General features: G+C 39.5%; 1 protein-coding gene, 1 long non-coding RNA gene and 1 pseudogene across 2 annotated transcripts; 1 reads left to right on the top strand and 2 right to left on the bottom strand.

Moving 5' to 3' along the window:
• The first annotated feature begins 251 nt into the window (after nt 1-251).
• Nucleotides 252-2,123, top strand: LOC145653856 (leucine-rich repeat flightless-interacting protein 1-like). Its single transcript, XM_081708413.1, has 4 exons — nt 252-385; nt 672-842; nt 1,467-1,546; nt 1,808-2,123. The coding sequence occupies exons 1-3, from the start codon at nt 380-382 to the stop codon at nt 1,542-1,544; spliced, it is 255 nt and encodes an 84-aa protein (XP_081564539.1). The 5' UTR covers nt 252-379; the 3' UTR covers nt 1,545-1,546; nt 1,808-2,123.
• A 9,238-nt stretch (nt 2,124-11,361) lies between these two features.
• LOC145653858 (uncharacterized) lies at nt 11,362-12,444 on the bottom strand. The gene is made up of 3 exons (XR_014120101.1): nt 12,417-12,444; nt 12,190-12,249; nt 11,362-11,989 (listed from the first exon to the last, which is right to left on the bottom strand). It is a non-coding gene; the product is annotated as an uncharacterized LOC145653858 (long non-coding RNA).
• A 3,466-nt stretch (nt 12,445-15,910) lies between these two features.
• On the bottom strand, nt 15,911-17,360 carry LOC145653798 (abnormal spindle-like microcephaly-associated protein homolog; annotated as a pseudogene).
• Between the last annotated feature and the right edge of the window lie 938 nt (nt 17,361-18,298).

The raw sequence follows: 18,298 nt of genomic DNA, 5'->3' as shown, positions 1-18,298 counted from the left end.
TGTTGATTGCCACTGTCAGCCTTGGCATGCTCACTGGGGGTTTGGACTTGAACAGTTGTAAAGCTCCTTTGTGACATCTGTTGTCAAGAGAGCTATATAAATCAATTTTGATTGATTGATATTCTACTGTTCTGTTCTATTCTATTCTATTCAGTTCTATTTCACTTATGTTCTAATTACAAATGTCTATAGTAGATGTTTAATTACTGCAGATCTCTACACTGACTGACTGTCTCTTAAATCGGGCTGCACCTTGTTAGGCGCCCAGGACGGCGTCCACACTGTCTGGTGCCACCCTCGCTTCCTGTGGGGAGGCTTGTTCCAGAGGGGCAGCTATGATGCCTCCATCTCAACAGACAGCGAGGCCTCCATACAGGAGATGAAGGTTATTTGTGTACATCATTTATTACTTACTTGATCACGTACTGCTTTTGCATATATGCATATGTCTGTGAATGCATCTGTATATTTTTTTTTTTTTGCTGAGTCATGCTTTGAGTTCCTTTGGTTCGCCACTAATGCACATGTTCCCAGAAGTGTGTTTGTGTGTGCATGTATATGTGTGTGTGTGTGTGTGTGTGTGTGTGTGTGTGTGTGTGTGTGTGTGCACATGTTTGTACAAACACATAAAAATGACTAAGGCAAACACCCTTTGCTTGGTGATCTTCCAGGATTCACTGGCAGAGGCTAAGGAGATGTATCAGCTGGCTATGGTGTCCAATGCCCAGCTGGAAAATGAGAAGACCGTGTTGATGTACCAGGTGGACACGCTGCGGGAGACACTTCTGGAGCTGGAGGAGCAGCTGTCTGAGACACAGAGGGAGTGTGAGGAGAACACAAAGGTGAGCGAGAAGAAGAAGCCCAGGGTGTTGTGAGTTGGGCGTGGTTCTGTGGGAAACACAGAGTGGTCTAGACCAGGTTTTCTGTGGGTGGTCGTGGCTCTATGAGAAACACAGAGTGGTCTAGACCAGGTTTTCTGTGGGTGGTCGTGGCTCTATGAGAAACACAGAGTGGTCTAGACCAGGTTTTCTGTGGGTGGTCGTGGCTCTATGAGAAACACAGAGTGGTCTAGACCAGGTGCTCTGTGGGTGGTCGTGGCTCTATGAGAAACACAGAGGGTTCTAGACCAGGTTTTCTGTGGGTGGTCGTGGCTCTGTGAGAAAGACAGGGGTCTAGGCCAGGTGTTCTGGCGTGGGCATGCTGCTTTTAACACACCCATAAGAGGCTTGACTGTTAGCAAGTGAGCACGGTTAGAGAAAGCCAAGTGTAAATTGTTGTAAATCAATATTTTCATATACTGCTTGACCAAAATAATAATTAAATAACTAAAAGACACCACATTAAATTTCCTCACTGAGTATGAAATGGTGGTGTTCCTTTGGCCGAGGCCAACGGCCAGAGTTAAGACACTGTGAGAACTTTAACCCTCATGTTTGAAACTGTTCCACCCCATGTCTGTGTGCTAGGAGTATGAGCGAGAACACCACGCACATACTGTCCTTCAGTTACAGTTCAGTGAGCTGAAGAAGACGTTGAGATACTGAAGGTAAGGGTTTCCTGTTACCATTACGAACCGCAGGAACCACACTCAGCCACGCACCGCCACGCCTACTTGCAAACACCCCCCATCTGATTCACCAGAGTTCGAGCAAGCACCTGATCCTCATTCTCCTCATTACTGCCCCCTTTATAAGTTTCCCTACCCCACATTCACACTGTGAAATATTGCTACTCTATGGTGCATACCGAGTGCTCTAGAATTTTCTTTGTCTTCGTGGTTTCTGACTTCTGCCAGTTTTTTTTTTAGAGCTCCTCTCCCGCCTGACCCCTGGACACTCCTCACCCCCAGACTCTGCCCCGTGTTATCGACCTTTGAACAACCTGACCTTGAATACCTGCCTGACCCCCACTGATTTGTTTGGTTTCACTATTAAAACCTCTTGCATTTAGATCCTCTTCCTCATGTGTGTGTGTGTTCAATCGTTACCATTACCAAGCCCTGACCAGCCACTGTCTGGCCAGCTTGAGCTGGAGTTCTCTACGTCGTTTGGTTTAACTGTAAAGTTGCCGACCACTGATTCCGGGCATTTTAAAATGTCCTTCTGCTTAAAGTAATAAAGGCTTTTCTTTATCTTCCTCGAGCTTGAATAGGCCAGCACTGCCATCCAGTTCCACCTAACATATGAAATGTGACACTTGATGTCACCCACACCTGTGGAGGAACATACTGTCCTTCTTATCCCCACCCAGCTGTTCCTACTCTGTTCACTCGTCTGCTCTCTCTGCTCTGATCTGACTCGCCTGGTGTTCTTCCAGCTCCGTGTCCTGTGGTACTATCACTGAGTTTCAGATCAGTGCTTTGATTTGCCATTAAAGCTGCCCAGTAGAAGTTAACCTATTAAATGCTTCTGATGGAGGAACACTCACCTGGACTAGCTGACCTGTTTCATGTCATGTAATCAGTGGCCTTTGTCTTGTGTTATTTTGAATTTCTTATATTATGTGGCCTGTGTGTATAAGCAGACTTTTGGCATTCTGTATTTTATCTTTAGTTTTCCTTTTCCTTCTTCCTGTTGCTCTTCCTGCTGCTGACGGTCGGCCTTAGAGAGGCAGAAGGAATATTTGGATATTATCCGAGATGAGCGGAATGCTTTGAGGGGTGAGGTTTTCCGGCTTAGGGATGCTCTGAAGGGATAAATCTGGACCAATGTCGAGCGAGGAGGCAATTTAGTTGATCCACCAGGGGATGTAGAATCGGCCTCTAGCTTGGCTCACGACCTGCAAACACCTACCATCACAGGTGACAGCATCTTGGGTAAGATTAAAGACCAGGTTTGTTTTACCTGTTAAATGATTTTATAACACATCGAAATCATTATCCTTTCATGATAAAACATATCATTTGAATTGTTGTGCCTACTCTTAATATGGCAATTAGTGAATATTAATTTCTAACAGTTTGGAGTGCTGCAAACTAAGTGTTGATTTTTATGTTTCAAACAATTGATCCTTTCATCTAAAGTGCCCAGAACCTATTAGGAGAATTAATCATGTACTCTCTCTGTCCAACGGAAGTGAATAATTCATGAAATCAGTGTCTCTTTCAGCTTTTTAAATTTTTCAAAACCTGCAGTCTTCTACAAATGCCTTTGGGGTTCTGCAGTGTCCAGACTGTATCTTATTCATAATGAATTTTATTCCTCCTTCCTGGTGATTTTTTTCCATTCCTTCTCTGCAACAATTAGTCTAAAAAAATTGAATTCTATGCGGCCTTTAAATGTCTTTCCAATGATATTCCAGAGAGACCAAAAGAAAAATAAAGATATTGGAACTGACAGCACAACACGGAAGAACACAAGTCCAAGATTGGAGTCTGTATTTCAGGAAGAAGATCGGAGGTCTGCTTCTGAAGATGAGGACACGAGCAGTGTGAGATCAGCCAAGGCAGCAGGCTTTGTTGCACAGGCGTTAGTGGAACTTCACCACGCAAACAACGAGGCTGTGGTGCAGATACAGGACATCCACCCCTCTAAAATATCTGATGGAACAAAAGTGGAGCAGTTACTAAGAGCTGAAAGTGGGGCAGAAGCATGAAGTGGAAGGTTAGAGAACCACAAGGAGCAGAACACCAAGCAACTTGTCTCAGTTTACCTCATGCAGGTTGCAAATGACATCCATATGGACTGTACAAAGCATACGGACTGTAGCCGAACAGAAACTGTTCAAGGAGGTGTGAGTGATAGACAAAGTCAAGGCGATGTATTGAGCAACAAGTCAAGGAGTGCAAATGAGTGGAAAAGTGGTGGACCTTGCCGAGCAACCTCTCACACAGGAGGAGGGAGGAGCTTTAGAACCTCTCACACGGGAGGAGGGAGGAGCTTTAGAACCTCTCGTACAGGAGGAGGGAGGAGCTTTAGGACCTCTCGTACAGGAGGAGGGAGGAGCTTTAGAACCTCTTGTACAGGAGGAGGGAGGAACCTTAGAACCTTTGGTACAGGAGGAGGGAGGAGCTTTAGAACCTCTCGTACAGGAGGAGGGAGGAACCTTAGAACCTTTGGTACAGGAGGAGGGAGGAGCTTTAGAGGATATGAAAGTCCCAGATAACCAAACTGAAAAGACCACATGACATTTCAATGAAAATATAAAAGAGGCACTTTGAGCACAGCAAAACGGCTCCGAGCCTATTCAGTCTTAGCTGCTGGAGTCTGCATTCATTCCTCAGAAAAGCAAGGTGATGAAGGTACTGTTAAGGAAATTAATAGACCAGGGCTCAACAGAAAAGATCAGGAGCTCATAAAACCCCTGATGGAGCTGAGGTGGCGATGACCAGCACCAGTTGACTGTGTGCGACGGAGCCTGCACGTGAGGTGCTCAGCAGGTCACTGCAGGAGGAGGAGCAGGGAGTTGCTTTATTTCTAGATAGCTGCTAAGAAGCTGGAGCTCTGGACTTTGAGGTATTCACACCAGAGCAGGAGGATGAGCCCAGTGCTGAGACCCGGAAGGAAGCAGATACTACTGGGGACAAGGTGAAAAGCACCAGGATGAAGCTTAGGACAGACAACACTCACAACTGCTGTGTTTCATAGCATGGCCAGACAACACACACGACTGCTGTGTGTCATATCTTAGGACAGATTACACACATGACTACTTTGTGTCATAGCTTTAAAAAAAATTTAAATTTTATTTAATCTTATTTTGAAAGATCATTCTTCTTAGTATCAGATATTTTCTTTCTACTACCAATCAGTGTCAGATGAAGAAGTTTCCAGGTATTGAACACCGGAGACGAAATCTCCTGGCGGCTCCCTCGTTGCCAATCTGCACTGTTGAGGGGACAACTTATATAGGGTCAGATGTGTTTCTTAAGTGCCAATCAAATAGAACAAGGCAAACGATTTTTCTACTCCTGGAACAGTATAGATGGACAGCAAATGCTGGTTTCTATCAGTGTGCACTTTGCAGTTTGGAGGATCCTTGGCTTTGATTCTGCTGGCAGGGCTATAATTCTACTGTTGCCACAAAAGGAACAAAAATAGCACCCAAGATATGGGCAATGACATTTTCAAGGATGCCTTGCCTCCAAAAAGAAAGTCTGTGACCTTCAACATCGAAGAGGATGGCGTATAGTTCTCAATGAAGGACATTCGGTTGTGAGACGTGGACTGTGTGATGAAAACCCCTTGTATATACTGTATATTTGTTCTGTGTGATTTTGTTCCACAGTCTGTTCCTGCACATTACATATCTATGATTACTTGTGATTAATTCACTATACAACAATTTACATGCTACCTCACAATATTCTAAATCAACTTTTAAAAAAAGTAGAAAAATTGTAGAAAATTGTATGTGGTTTAATCTTTAAATCATGTCAATTTCATTAAACTTACAAAATCTTTATGATGATTAAATATAAACATAAGTTTGAGATACAATTACAATGTTTACACATTTAAAAAAATATATTTTCTCTATAAAGACAAATAAATATTCTGTAAAAACTCAGATTATATATATTTTTTAAAAATGTAAATTCTCTAGAATGCCATAGAAAGATTCTGTAATTCAAGTCTGGTCTTTACCTGAGCTCCAGAAGTCTCCAGTGGTGCAGGTCAAACTATCTGGATCCTCCCAGTGTATTGAATACTAGGATTAAAGGCAGGCTTACAGAATATAGAAAAAATAAAAATAAATTTACTATAAGGACATAGAAAGATTCTGTAAAAATTATGACAGCATATAGACAAGAGTACAGAAAAAATATGTAAATTACCTCTAAGGACAAAATATTACATAACACCGCCACCTGGTGGTGAAAAAATAGTCCTACAAAAAAAATGTATTACTTATAAAAACTAGAAATATGTAATTGTTATGTGTTTGTTGTGGAAATATTACATAATTTTCAATTATGTTAATGATATATCTATCATGTATTTTTGCTTTCTCACAATTACCTAAGCTATATTGAAAATTACAGGAAAAAAATGAAAAATGTAACAACAAAAAAAAGACACAATTAACAGAACAAGTCTGTACAGTTAGTAAGCGGACCCTAACCCTAACCCTAACTAAACCTGGCACTGATCCACCTTTAGGCCCTTTGTAAAAGGCTGAAATTACCTCTGCGGTCCGCCTATTACCTAAGAGTCCCATTAGGGTTTCTCGCCTGCCAAAGCTAAAGAGGTTGCCAGGTCCACCAAATCTGACACAGTGGGTTATGAGGACATCCTGGACAAGACTGACTGGTCAGATCGGACATTATTCGATTTTTAGTCCTGTTTTAAAGGCTGATATTACCTATGCAGTCAGCCTATTACTTACGTGTCCCATTAGGCTCTCTGGCAGGACCACCAAAACCTGACACTGTGTATCACGAGCATATCCTGGCTAAGAGGGTGTGGTCAGATCTGATACTGGTCCACTTTTAGACCAAATTTGCTACAGTATGTCATCAGGCCGTGCTAGATGAGCCACTGTAGTCACCTCTAAGATTGGACTATTTTTGAAGAGTTGGGGCCATATGTCACCAATGAGTTACAGGTATTAACACAACCCCTAACCCTCTGCTACAATGGCCCAAGATACCATTAGATTAAAAAAGATGTCTTCCTACTTCATACATCTTTTGAATATATAATTATTATTGATAACATCCGTTCCAACTGAGCATGTGCTCAGCAAACTGCAAGATACATTCATCCATTATGAACAGTGCAGTACACATCATGTCATTTAGGACAGACTATGTTCTAAACTTCACAGAGCAAGATTGATAATATGCAACTTAATATACAATCTTGTTCCCATAATCACTATTTTGCCAGTATGCATAAAGCACATAATCTGGAACCTACATTAGTGATGTATATTTTAAAAGTATTCCAATAAACTTAATTTAATTTTAGTATTTGACCTATGGCTCAAGATGTGTACTAGGAAGCAAGAATCATGAGTTAATACATCAGCACCATACACAATGTGATTTTTCAGCCCATTTTTCAATGTATTCATTTGACTATATGGCAGGCTATGTGGCAACTATAAATTAAGATAGTGTTTATTATTGTTTATATCTGATTTGAATTATTTGTACACAAAGTTTTGTCCCATATAAAATGTATTTTACAATGGAAAAGATCTAGAATGATATAATAATGGGAAGCAGTACAATATTTTGAAAACTAAATCGCTAATGGACTTGCAATGGGGGCAGCAGTCTTTATTGACTGTTGACAGTGTTTCACAGATACCATTATTCTCATTTTAAGTGATTTATCGTTTATTTATCATTTATAAGTGACTTGGCAGGTTGTCCAGATAAAGTACTTCCTTTAAAAAAGTTTGGACTTGGCCGTGCTATATTAAAATGTGCAAAATGGGTTAATTTAAATGCAAAGATGATTGTCATTGGACATGGTGACTATGTTGAAAATACAACATTGTGCAAATTTGACCGATGTGATTAAATTACTACAATAGTAAGAGGTATACACAGACTACGAGGTGGTGTAGCATCACAAGCTGCTGGACAACCTACTGTGTGTGACTGCAGAAATGTCCAGAAGAATCAAAACATTTTTGAAGCTGCTATGAGGGCTGTTTATGGTGACTGTGCCGGTTTGTGCCGGTACCCAGACATATTGGGATCGTGGAGCTGTTTCTGGGAGAGGAAAAGAGATGAAAGGAAGCAGATCTCTTGAGAGGAAGAGAGTGGAAGGAATTGGATCATGTGGCCATGTAGTGAGGTTGCTGGAAGTCAGACGTTTGTCTGAAGAGAAGAGAAACAGAAGCCAGACACTTGGATGTGGGGGTATGAACACTTTTTGGAAGAGTGGGAACAGAGGAAAAGAACTGGAAGATTGCCGCAACCTTCTCCTGAAAGCAGGTGATGAAATCCTCGGGAGTGAAAGATGAGGGTGGAGGGGGAGGGTTAAGGACCGAAGAAAAAACACTGAAGAGCTCGTATGGATCAGATGCTTATGATTAAAATGTTCTTCTGTAGCAGCATGACTTTGCAGATGGTACTTCCAGTGAGTACTGGTATGAGCTGAGGTCTGAATCCAGGAGAGGTTGTTGTTTTTTTTCCCACTGTCTCTATGCAGTCCTTTTCGATTAATATGACTGAAAATTTGAATTGTAATGACATTTTGGAGTTTTCTCCTGTGGTAATACAGAGCACAGAAGAATCATTAATGAGGGGAGCATAGAAAGGAAAGTATTAGTAACTGTATCCAGGGAGACAGAAGAAAGTGGGTTTTGAGCTCCAACATTTTCTTGGAGCTCAAACTTCACTAGAGGTGTGCTAAATTTTCAGAAGTTCAGAGTGTGCTGAACATTTAGGAGGTGCTCTGTGCAGCACTCTGTTTATTGTTTAGTGTGAAATAGGCAGTTTGATATCAACATAATGGATTTAAATCACAGTATGTTAAAGATCCCCTCAAAAATATACAGTTGTGGCCACTTTGAAGTCGCAAAACAGTGTGGTAATGAACTGTATGATTACTTACTGATATCCTAATCAAGAGCTACTCCATTAGCCATTCTCTGCCATGGTTTTGCGTTGCATAGCCTTGAGAAGCATTCAGCCAAAATTACAATGTCAAAGGCAACGAGAAGTCTCATATTCTCCAGGTTTTATGAAGTGTGGTGCAATTTCCACGACAAATTATAGCCCTACAATGAAGTAAATTTTGCGCACAAAAATGCTTCTAAAATTCTTGTCTGTCTACTGGGAAGTCAAATTTACTGTCTGATATAGACCCTTGTTGAACAGCATTTATCTTGTTTCCATAATAGTCTACACTAACAGATGTTATGTGACTTGTCCTTTATATAGTATATAGTGTGAATTGCGACTATAAGTCTTAGGCTTAAATCTTTACAACATAATTAGCTTTACACAGATGCTTAATTTTTGCAGGCCAATCTAATTTTTTAATACCATAACCCAAGGACCTAAACACCAGAACTCTACAGGACAGAGCTGATGCAATGAAATATAGTTACACTTTTGATTTTAAAATAGAATTAAACTTCCATGTGACAGTTGCATTTTCACACCACTATTTCTTCATGCATACCTTCACAATATTCAGCGTATTACTTTCGATTGTTAAAGAATAAATGCTCAAGAAGTAAACAAACAGCAGAACTGTTTGAAAATTAACTTTGAAAAGATTGTCAACTGTTTTTACCTTATAGTTGCAGAAGGAGCATGTGGTGAATTCACTTTGACCAATTGATTCATACAGTATTCCAAAGACGATGATGGATGCCAACGTGCTTCCTATTCATGTGACACCGGTTACAAAGCATTTGATGAAAAGTGGCGGGGAGTAGTAACCTGCCAACAGCCTGACTACAGGGTCGTCCACAGCTTCTGGCGTGTCCACAACCCAAGCTGGGCCAACATCAACACCCAGAGACAGCTCCCGTTCTGGCAGAACTCCAGGTGCAACAAGGGAAGACTCGACTAGTCCTCTCCCTCTGATTAGCAGAGCGAGGTATAACCACGTTATACAAAGCAGCTACCAAGAAAAGATCTGCCTTTCTCAAAAAACTGCTCAAAAGACGGACAAACAGAAAAAGCAGACAAATCCAATGTCGCAGCCATAGCCAGTACAAACAGCACAACACACCCCACACATAAAGAAGGAAGGGGGGAGAAATAAAAAACACCAACCAGAACCAAACACCAGAGAGAAGGGGCAAAACTAAAAGGAACAGGCTAAAAAGGAACTACCAGGAACCAGAGGAGAAACAGAGGACGAGCCCCCAATTGTTACGACCCTGTCTAGGCTGTGAGGCCATAACACTGAAAAAGAAATGCAAACGGCTAACTTAAACACACAAAATATATGCTGAAAATGCATTGTAATAAAAACAGGAGTTGGAATAATATCATAATAGCAGAAGGAAATAGTTAAAAATAACAGTCATAGAACTGACATTTATGGTATAACTCAATAAATGTAACTGTAGACTTATATGTATATATATATATATGATGTGATGTGATGTGACAGTATTTCCTGTGTGACATAACACGGCATACATTTGAATTTGCATGCTAATTTCTGCTTGACGATCATTATTCATATAATACTCAGGGGTTTAACTAATTCCAGTTTAACCGTGTCATCTCCTTAAAACTTGGGATGTCATTCATGATGGCAGGGACGCAATGTGATCAAGTCAGCATAGTGTTGTCAAGTTCTTATTATTTTATATCATTATGATATCAGAGGAAATTATGTATTTGTTGTTTCTGAGGGAAAAAAGTTTCATATTAAACTTTCATATTAATATAATTTACTCTGATACTTCAAGGAAGAGTATCTGATTTGTTCACAGCATTCATTTGAACTCAAATTTAAATTATTATGCTAAATTATTAGTAAAAAGTAGTGACAGTACGTGAGGGAAATGTGTGGGGAGGCTAACATGTAAATGACTACTAATCAAGACCATTTTTGTTACCTATACAAACAGACAGTAATGCTGAATTAATTTTCTAAGAAACGTTCACAGCCATGTTATCCAGCTTTAATCGTGAACTTAAGAGATCTGATGATAGCAACACTAAGTGATTCTAAGTGATTCTCTAATTGGTTTCCAAGACGCTATGTAGCTAGCTATATTATAGCTGAATATGCATGGGTATTATTACAAACAGGTACATAGCAGTTATAAATTTGAAACTGCAAATGGAATTCCAAAATTTGCTTCTCAGTTCTGACTGGTCAGTTTCCCTACCAAAGGTTGTAGGCTTTCAACCTCAATATTTTTTTTGTTAGTGTTTTGTTTTTGTTTTTAAATTTATCTATTGGTCCACCACCATCCCCCTCTTTAGAGGACTATTAAGACTTAATTTATACTTATGTATTGTTCATGAGGGAAGATACATAAGCGCAAATAAAGAAACAATAAAAAAATAAAATTTATTAATAACACCAGCAGTATAGTATGTACAGTTTGTATGACAGATGTTAAACATTGTTATACAGAGATAGAATTCTGTATTAGGGAGAGTTTGGATATGGAGAAAATTGTTTTGTGGTAGTTATGTAGCTTGGTATGGAACTGGGTATGGATTTGTGTACCTGCTTTTTCAGTGTTCATTTGGAGGCATGATTACTGTAGAATATTAATTACCAAGGTCCAGATTGAGTCATATTGAGTGGATTTGCCAATGCGGAACCATGCTCTACATTTCACCTAGCATGTTTTTACACCTAATTTAGATTTTCATCATAATCAAAATTATATAACTGATGATATACTGCAGTGGTTTGATTAATGTTCCAGTCTTTAATGATGATTTGGACTGATACACAAGAACACACAAACAATATATTTAAAATAAAATATAGTTTAATAATTGTAATAATCTTAATACAAGCGCTATTCATTATGATTTAATGTATGTGCAACATTAGATGCTTTATTATTATTGTTGTTGTTATTTAATGCAACACCACAAGCAAAGAGCTATGGGTCAGCTTCATTTGGAAGAAGGCAATAAGTATGTCAACAGAGTCATATTCTGTATTATCTATTATGTATGTCTACAACGACAGAAGAAGAAACAGAACAACATTAAATACAGAAAAATCCAGTTTAAATGCAAGATTACGTTGTAAGAGTTTAACTCTTATGAGATTAAGAATGTATTAAGAAATACTCCTTTGTGAATTATCATGATGTGAATGCATCAGTAGGGTAGTGGGGGAATCAGGTTCCTGTCCGGTTGACTGGTTGTGCTCTGGTGATCCTCCCAGGATGGAGTGCACGCCAAATGCATCAGGTCTGTCTTTTCCGCAGAGCGGGTTTCAAGACAAACCATCACAAATTCATGGGGTTACACTGCTGACGCAGAGAAGTCCACAGGAAAGGCCGGAAACGGGAGGGGGATGCTAAGAAGTTATCTTGCCCAGTGGGAACACAGAGTTTACAAATACTTGGAAAGATCATTCTCTACCACCTGAAATGGAAGAACAGCTATAGCTGCATAATTCTTGAGACAATTCCAACAGCTCACTCTGTAAAAACAATCTGATATCATTTGGGTGAATTTGGGTGAAATCTACGAGTACATATGCAATCTTTAAGAGTATAAACAAATTTCTACAATAATTTATGGTGATTTTATGGAGGGTTTTTTGTTGTTGTCTGTTTTCCTACGCTGGGATTATTCAGTGGAGAATATTTCTTCACAACTTGGCCGTCTCGGTCAATGAGGAACTGCACAAATGTCACACACAAACATCAGTCACAACATCACAGCACCTTCTAAGCCAAAAGAGCAGACAAGCAGTGAATTTAAAAACAAGGAACCAGATAGAGAGATAAAATGTAATGGTTCTAAATTTCCATAAATAAATGTGAATAGGAGCTAAGGAAGGACATACCTTAGTGAAATTCCACTTGATGTCACTGGAAGGGATGGGAAAGTATATGTGTTTTACCATATGAATCACTACTAGTAATTATGTCAGCCATCATAATGCAGTTACAGAGAGGTAGTGACAGAAAAGTGACAGAAGAATTAAAGCATTAATCCTGCTTTGTCATGTCATGGTTATTGAGCCCTTTGTGAGAAGATATCTGACTTGGCATGTCCCCTTTTGCTGAGTGGGTGCTGAGATGCCAATGTGGCATTACAGCATGTCCATGCAGTGCCATCACCTGGAAAGTGAGTCTGTCCAGTGCCTACACCAAAACCACCCCAAACCCTGCCCGCAAATCAGATCTCTCCAGTATTCAGATCTAACAACGTTCTCTTCGTCCAACCTTAACATTGTACCTGAACCAAATATTCTTGTGGAAGTCAATAGAACCAAGATTGAGACAGCTTTATATTAATTATTACGGGAAATAAATGCTTCTGCTTGTATCACTAAATGGGAATAGTGCTGACTTACTTTCCCAGAAATCCTTTGCCATTAGGCTGTTCCTTTAGCAAATTCTTTGATTTGTGCACTGGTGCCTGGTAGTTAAGGTTTTGTTGCTGTTTGCCTCTGTTGTGTTCTACATTTGTTGTGTTGTTCAAAAAGTAAAAGGTCAAAGTTCTTCAATATTCAAAGGCTTACCGAATTGTTCTGTAATGAGATCATTTAAGAAAAAAAGGTTCTAAGACATTAGGGTTAGGGTTAGAATAATCATATCACCATTTCTCTATAAGGAAGTAAAGTTTCTTTAAAATTTGTGTAATGCAATTCTGGTCATTACCTGAGCTCCCGTGTCACAGATTATTTCTACAGGATACAGGAAAAAATATGTATCTAAAAGAAAAATGATTATGTAAAAGTTCTGTCAGTTAATAGAAAAATATGTAAATTCTCTAGAACTGCTTAGAAAGATACTGTTAAATGTCTGTAATACAAGTCTGTTCTTTACCTGAACTCCAGAGATCTCCAGTGGGGGCAATCAGGCCATCTGGATCCTCCCTGTGTATTGGATGCTAGGGTTAGGGTTACAGAATATAGAAAACATGCATATTTTAGGAAGGAAATTTGAAAAAAGATTCTGTAAACATTATGACAGCATATAGAAAATAATATATAAATTATCTAGAACTGCATAACCCATATAGGGTTAGGGTTACAGAATATAGAAATAAAAATATGTCAGTTCTCTTTAAGGACATAGAAAGATTCTGTAAAGGTTCTGACAGTGTGCAGAAAAAAATATTTTATCTACAAGGATATTAAAAGATTCAGTGTACAAGATAAAATATGTAAATTAGGTACAACTCCTTAGAAAGATTCTGTAACCAGAAAATGTGAAAAAAAAAAAAAAAATCATTTCTAACCCTGATCTTAATCTGTTTAATTTCTTCATTTCAACACTTCCACTTGTGGGGGTGAGACATTTTTTGAATTGCATTTTTTATATTTAGTTTTTCCAAAGAAATACGTAATTTCTCTACTAAAGGTGATTAAAAAAGAAAGAAAGAAAGATTATGTAATTATGTAATATCCCATGATGTAATACCCCGAAAATTCCCGCTTCTGAATCTGCGGCTTCACAAGTTCACGTATTTTTTCCTTGGAACCTCACACTTAAAAGTCGCAGTTTATCGCGTCTCACGACCTATTTCGTTGTGTCAAGTGTATCGTGTAGCGTGTTAGCTTTGCGTGTGTGTGAAAGTACGGTACGCTACATCCAGAAGAACGGAGCGGCTATTAGACATACCGTTTCATCAAGTTTCCGTGAAACTGCTAAAAATGTATCCAACGTTAGGAATAAATACATCGTTAGGATGGAATCGGCCAGAAGAATCATCTACGTTTACCTGTACAATTTTAAAGGGTGATGTAAATTATAACATCAATTTTTAAATGAACTTGAAGTGTTTTGGGGGGATATTTAAGGTTTAACATATGAAGATAGGTGCTTTTAGGCCTTTATTAGTTGTCCGTCCAAAAATGCAACGAACATATTCAAAATTCGCGGTGGGGTCTAGGAACGTAACCCCCGCAAACTTTGGGGTACTACTGTAATTCCTCTACCTGTGGTAGCAGTCCCTAGTTATTGCAATTTGTCACATAAACATTACCAGAGTTCTGATGCTGAAAATGTTTAGATTTTTGCCTTTTTCCGATTCCTCAGGCATGGGCTGCTACTGTTGATGGTGGTGCTCCTTATGCTGCTGTCAACAGTAGCACTGAAGATCTTTCCAAGTGATCCCACAACTGTTCATAAGGCAATTGGGAGCAGGGTTATTCTTGGATGCCATTTTACCTGGGAAGATATGGATCACGGACCTCTGGAGATAGAATGGACACTTAAATTTGACCTTCATAAGTAAGATCCTACCATCCTTCTTTATACCTCTGATAAATTATATTCTAACTTCTATTTCCCTTGATGGACAGAGTTTACTTTAACTCTTCGGATCCAAGTCAAGCAGATACATCGGTTATCAATGAGGGGCTCAAGAGGTCAGATGCAGGGACCTACAAGTGTCAGGTGAAGATGGTTCCAGGTATTGAACACCGGAGCCAAAATCTTCATCTCATAGCGGCTCCATCGTTGCCAATCTGCACTGTTGAGGGGACAACTTATATAGGGTTAGATGTGTTTCTTAAAGTGTCAATCAAATGGAACAAGACGAGACGATTTTCTACTCCTGGAACAGTACAGATGGACAGAAAATGCACGAGAACATTCCAGCAAAAACCTTCCCAACTCCCCAGTCTAGTCACGCCTCCTCATCATGGATAGGTCAGTGACAATGTCACTCAGTCTTAGCAGCCACCTAATTGCTTGACTTGGTGAAAGGCTGGCAGTACCCAACAGCTGACAATGTTATCTGTAACAAATAAAAACACTTCAGTTGTGAGTAATGTAAATTAGCTGATGCTTCATAAGTCATGGAACATTTATATATTAGAAAAAAATATATTAAAAATGATTAATACCAGACTATTCTAAAAATATTCAAATCCAAAGTATTTGTCATAGATAGTCATCCAGTTTTTCATCATCATTTAAGTACAAGTAAAAATGTAGTGCACAGAAAAGACACGCCTTTTATTGAAATCAATGGTTTAGCATCTGCTTTTATAATATTTCCGAGCTGGCAATGAGCCACCAAATTATGCAGAAACAACGCATATAAAAATGTAAAGGCAAGTACAACAAAAATGTTTCTGAAAGGTTAGATAAGAATATAAAAGTATGTACAAGGTCAGTTTAATTATATATACACACACACACACGCACACACAGAGACCAGCAGCTGGATGGCAACAAGAAGGTCTACAATATCTTCCTGCTTTGCTTTCTGAAGAACTGTTTAAGTACAAAATTGTTTCAAGAACAATCAAACAAAGACATGATACAAAAGAAAGAATTCATGAAATTAAATTAAAAGTTATCTCTAGTCTTACTCTCCAACAATATAGAGCTTACAGAATTATAGGGAATTTATAAAGTCGGTGACACAGCTTGGCTAGCTAGCTTTTAGTGGTTAGAATAACACGTACAGTTAAGCACACATGCATAGTGTACAATCAAGTAAAGACTTCTCAAACATACCTTGCCATTGACTTGGATTTCTGGGGAGTGGCTTGCAGAAGGATGTTTCCATTTTGTGAGACATTCATCCTCTGTTTGACTTTGGTGCTCTGGGTGTCCATTTTGTACTTTCGTATTGTAAGGTGGTAAACGTTGCATATACGGTCTGAGGCCCTGGGAAGCGTTCTTACCCCCTAGTGGGGGCAAAACACCAAATTAAGTACACGCACCAGCATCAAGGCTTGAATTACTCCGTGTACTAATGACATCCTGGTAATACCCACCATTGCACGTCCTTCATCCTGTACCAAAATCACCAAAATAAACATGCTTTGGTAAAGATGCTGCCTCCTTTGTCAGCCACCTTGTCCCCAGCTTTCTCTCTGTAGATCTGGAGCAGGTCCAAGAGTGTGTCCACAGAGTCCTCCACCTCAAACCGTATCTATGGTTTTGTTGTACTACAGCAAACAGCAAAGCAGTCACACAAGAGACTTGAGACAAACAGAACTCTTCTGACCACATGAAATACAAATGTTTGCATTTGTAATTCAATCAAACAATGACCTATGCATGCAACATTAAGCATAGCATGCAAGGACAAAGCAGAAAACTAAACAGCAGAAAAATATATATAAAATGCAGATCTTTGCTGGCAACAGCACAAGATGCTGCGGATGAATACTGTATATTAGGACATGATCACGTACCTTTGATAAATTGAAAAGAACTTGGATTGCCAAGGTGATGATCTCCATGGAAGGAACACTGCGGTCGCAGCTCCTTATCAGGGTGAAGACGGTGCATGTTGCTCCACTGTTCACAAGGCGCTCACAACACCCTGGTGAAAGTCTGGTTGCAGTCTCTTTAATCACAATCACAACAAAGATGTTGTTTGATGCTCTCACCTTGAAACGACAGTCATGTTTGTGTATTCTGCCCATGGTTCTATTACCTGAATTCTTTAAGGCCATAAGAATGTGGGTATAATTGTGATATTCCAGAAGGTAACTCAGGGCAGTCTTGGTCTTGTGATACAGCTTGTCTTCTTTGGCTTTCCTGTTGACTTTCCTGAGGCAATGTCGGATGGAAATGACCTTGGAGGTATCATGGAATTGTCTTGAGCTATGACCTCTCCAAAGGGTCTAAAGATATCATAAATGTCATTGTTGCATGATATTACAGCTTCTTACAAAAGCATATTGTTAAATTCTGTGTTTTCCCCTGTTCTATTGAAATTCAAGCAGGACATCTCACTGTAATTTCACCATTTGGCAGGACACACTAGCTTGTTTTTGATTACTCACCATCAACTTTCTATCCCCATTTCTCATCTGTCTATAACACCCTCACCTAGAACTGTATAAAGAGTTTGGCAGGCTCTCTGATCACCAGAGAATGATGCAGTGCCTCATCATGTGCTCTCTGTTGGCCAAGTGTTGTCAAAGTTTACTGTGATGTTTCCAAGGTAATTGACACAGCAACCATCTGCAATCTAACTATGTAATTTAAGGCAACCAGAGAGTCACCAAATAAATTTTAAAAAACGCAAAACAGACATCCAAGAAAGTTATTTCCCTGCCTGCGCCTTTATAATTCCATGCCGAAACTTTTCTTTCCTGCGTCTCAGAAGGAATCTTCTGGCCATGTGCTGGATAACAGTGGCAGCTTGACTGCGGCGGTGAAACCAAGCCACTCTCTGTACCTTGATGATGCTCTCTCTTTGCTCAAGGTATTGCTTTCTTTGAAGCTTCGCCCTGACCCAATGCTGGATCAACACAAACAAGGCAGAGAGGTGGGCATTTTAGATGGTATAGTAGCATGTCAGGTCTTTATGTTGGGCTTACTTGTTAGTTGTAAATAAATACAAGATCAGTAAAATAGCTTAGAATGTGATATATATATTGGTTGTGTCAGATTTGAGTCAGGTTGTCCAGTCTCAAAAGGCAGCTTCCATGCTTAAATTGAAAATAGTATACTTTTTCCTCCGAAGGCACATCCATGGCCAAACTACCAGTCCCCTGTACTACACCATCCATGAAAAGGTAAAGATTACCTGGTTAGCAGGTACATAGTCATTATTGAATAAAGCTCAGATGTTTGAACACTGCTGTTTGAGTCTATACTGCTGTGAAGACAGAGCATCGGGGCACTTGGACATGCTCATTTTCTGTTGGACATGTTCATTTCATCACACTGCCAAAGCCTTAGCATTAGAATCGCTCGAGTGTGGAAAGAGTTCTGTACCTGGATGTACAGGACGGAGGAGAAT

This window comes from Electrophorus electricus, chromosome 26 (genome assembly GCF_041902795.1).
Source record: "Electrophorus electricus isolate QZ-2024a chromosome 26, ASM4190279v1, whole genome shotgun sequence".
Classification (NCBI taxonomy): Eukaryota; Metazoa; Chordata; class Actinopteri; order Gymnotiformes; family Gymnotidae; genus Electrophorus; species Electrophorus electricus.
Note: the sequence above shows the minus strand (reverse complement) of the source record. Positions and strands in the feature narration are given on the sequence as shown.

Coding starts and splice junctions, on each gene's coding strand:
- LOC145653856 (XM_081708413.1), top strand. Junction 843..1,466: donor AGTGTGAGGAGAACACAAAG/GTGAGCGAGAAG, acceptor TCTGTGTGCTAG/GAGTATGAGCGAGAACACCA.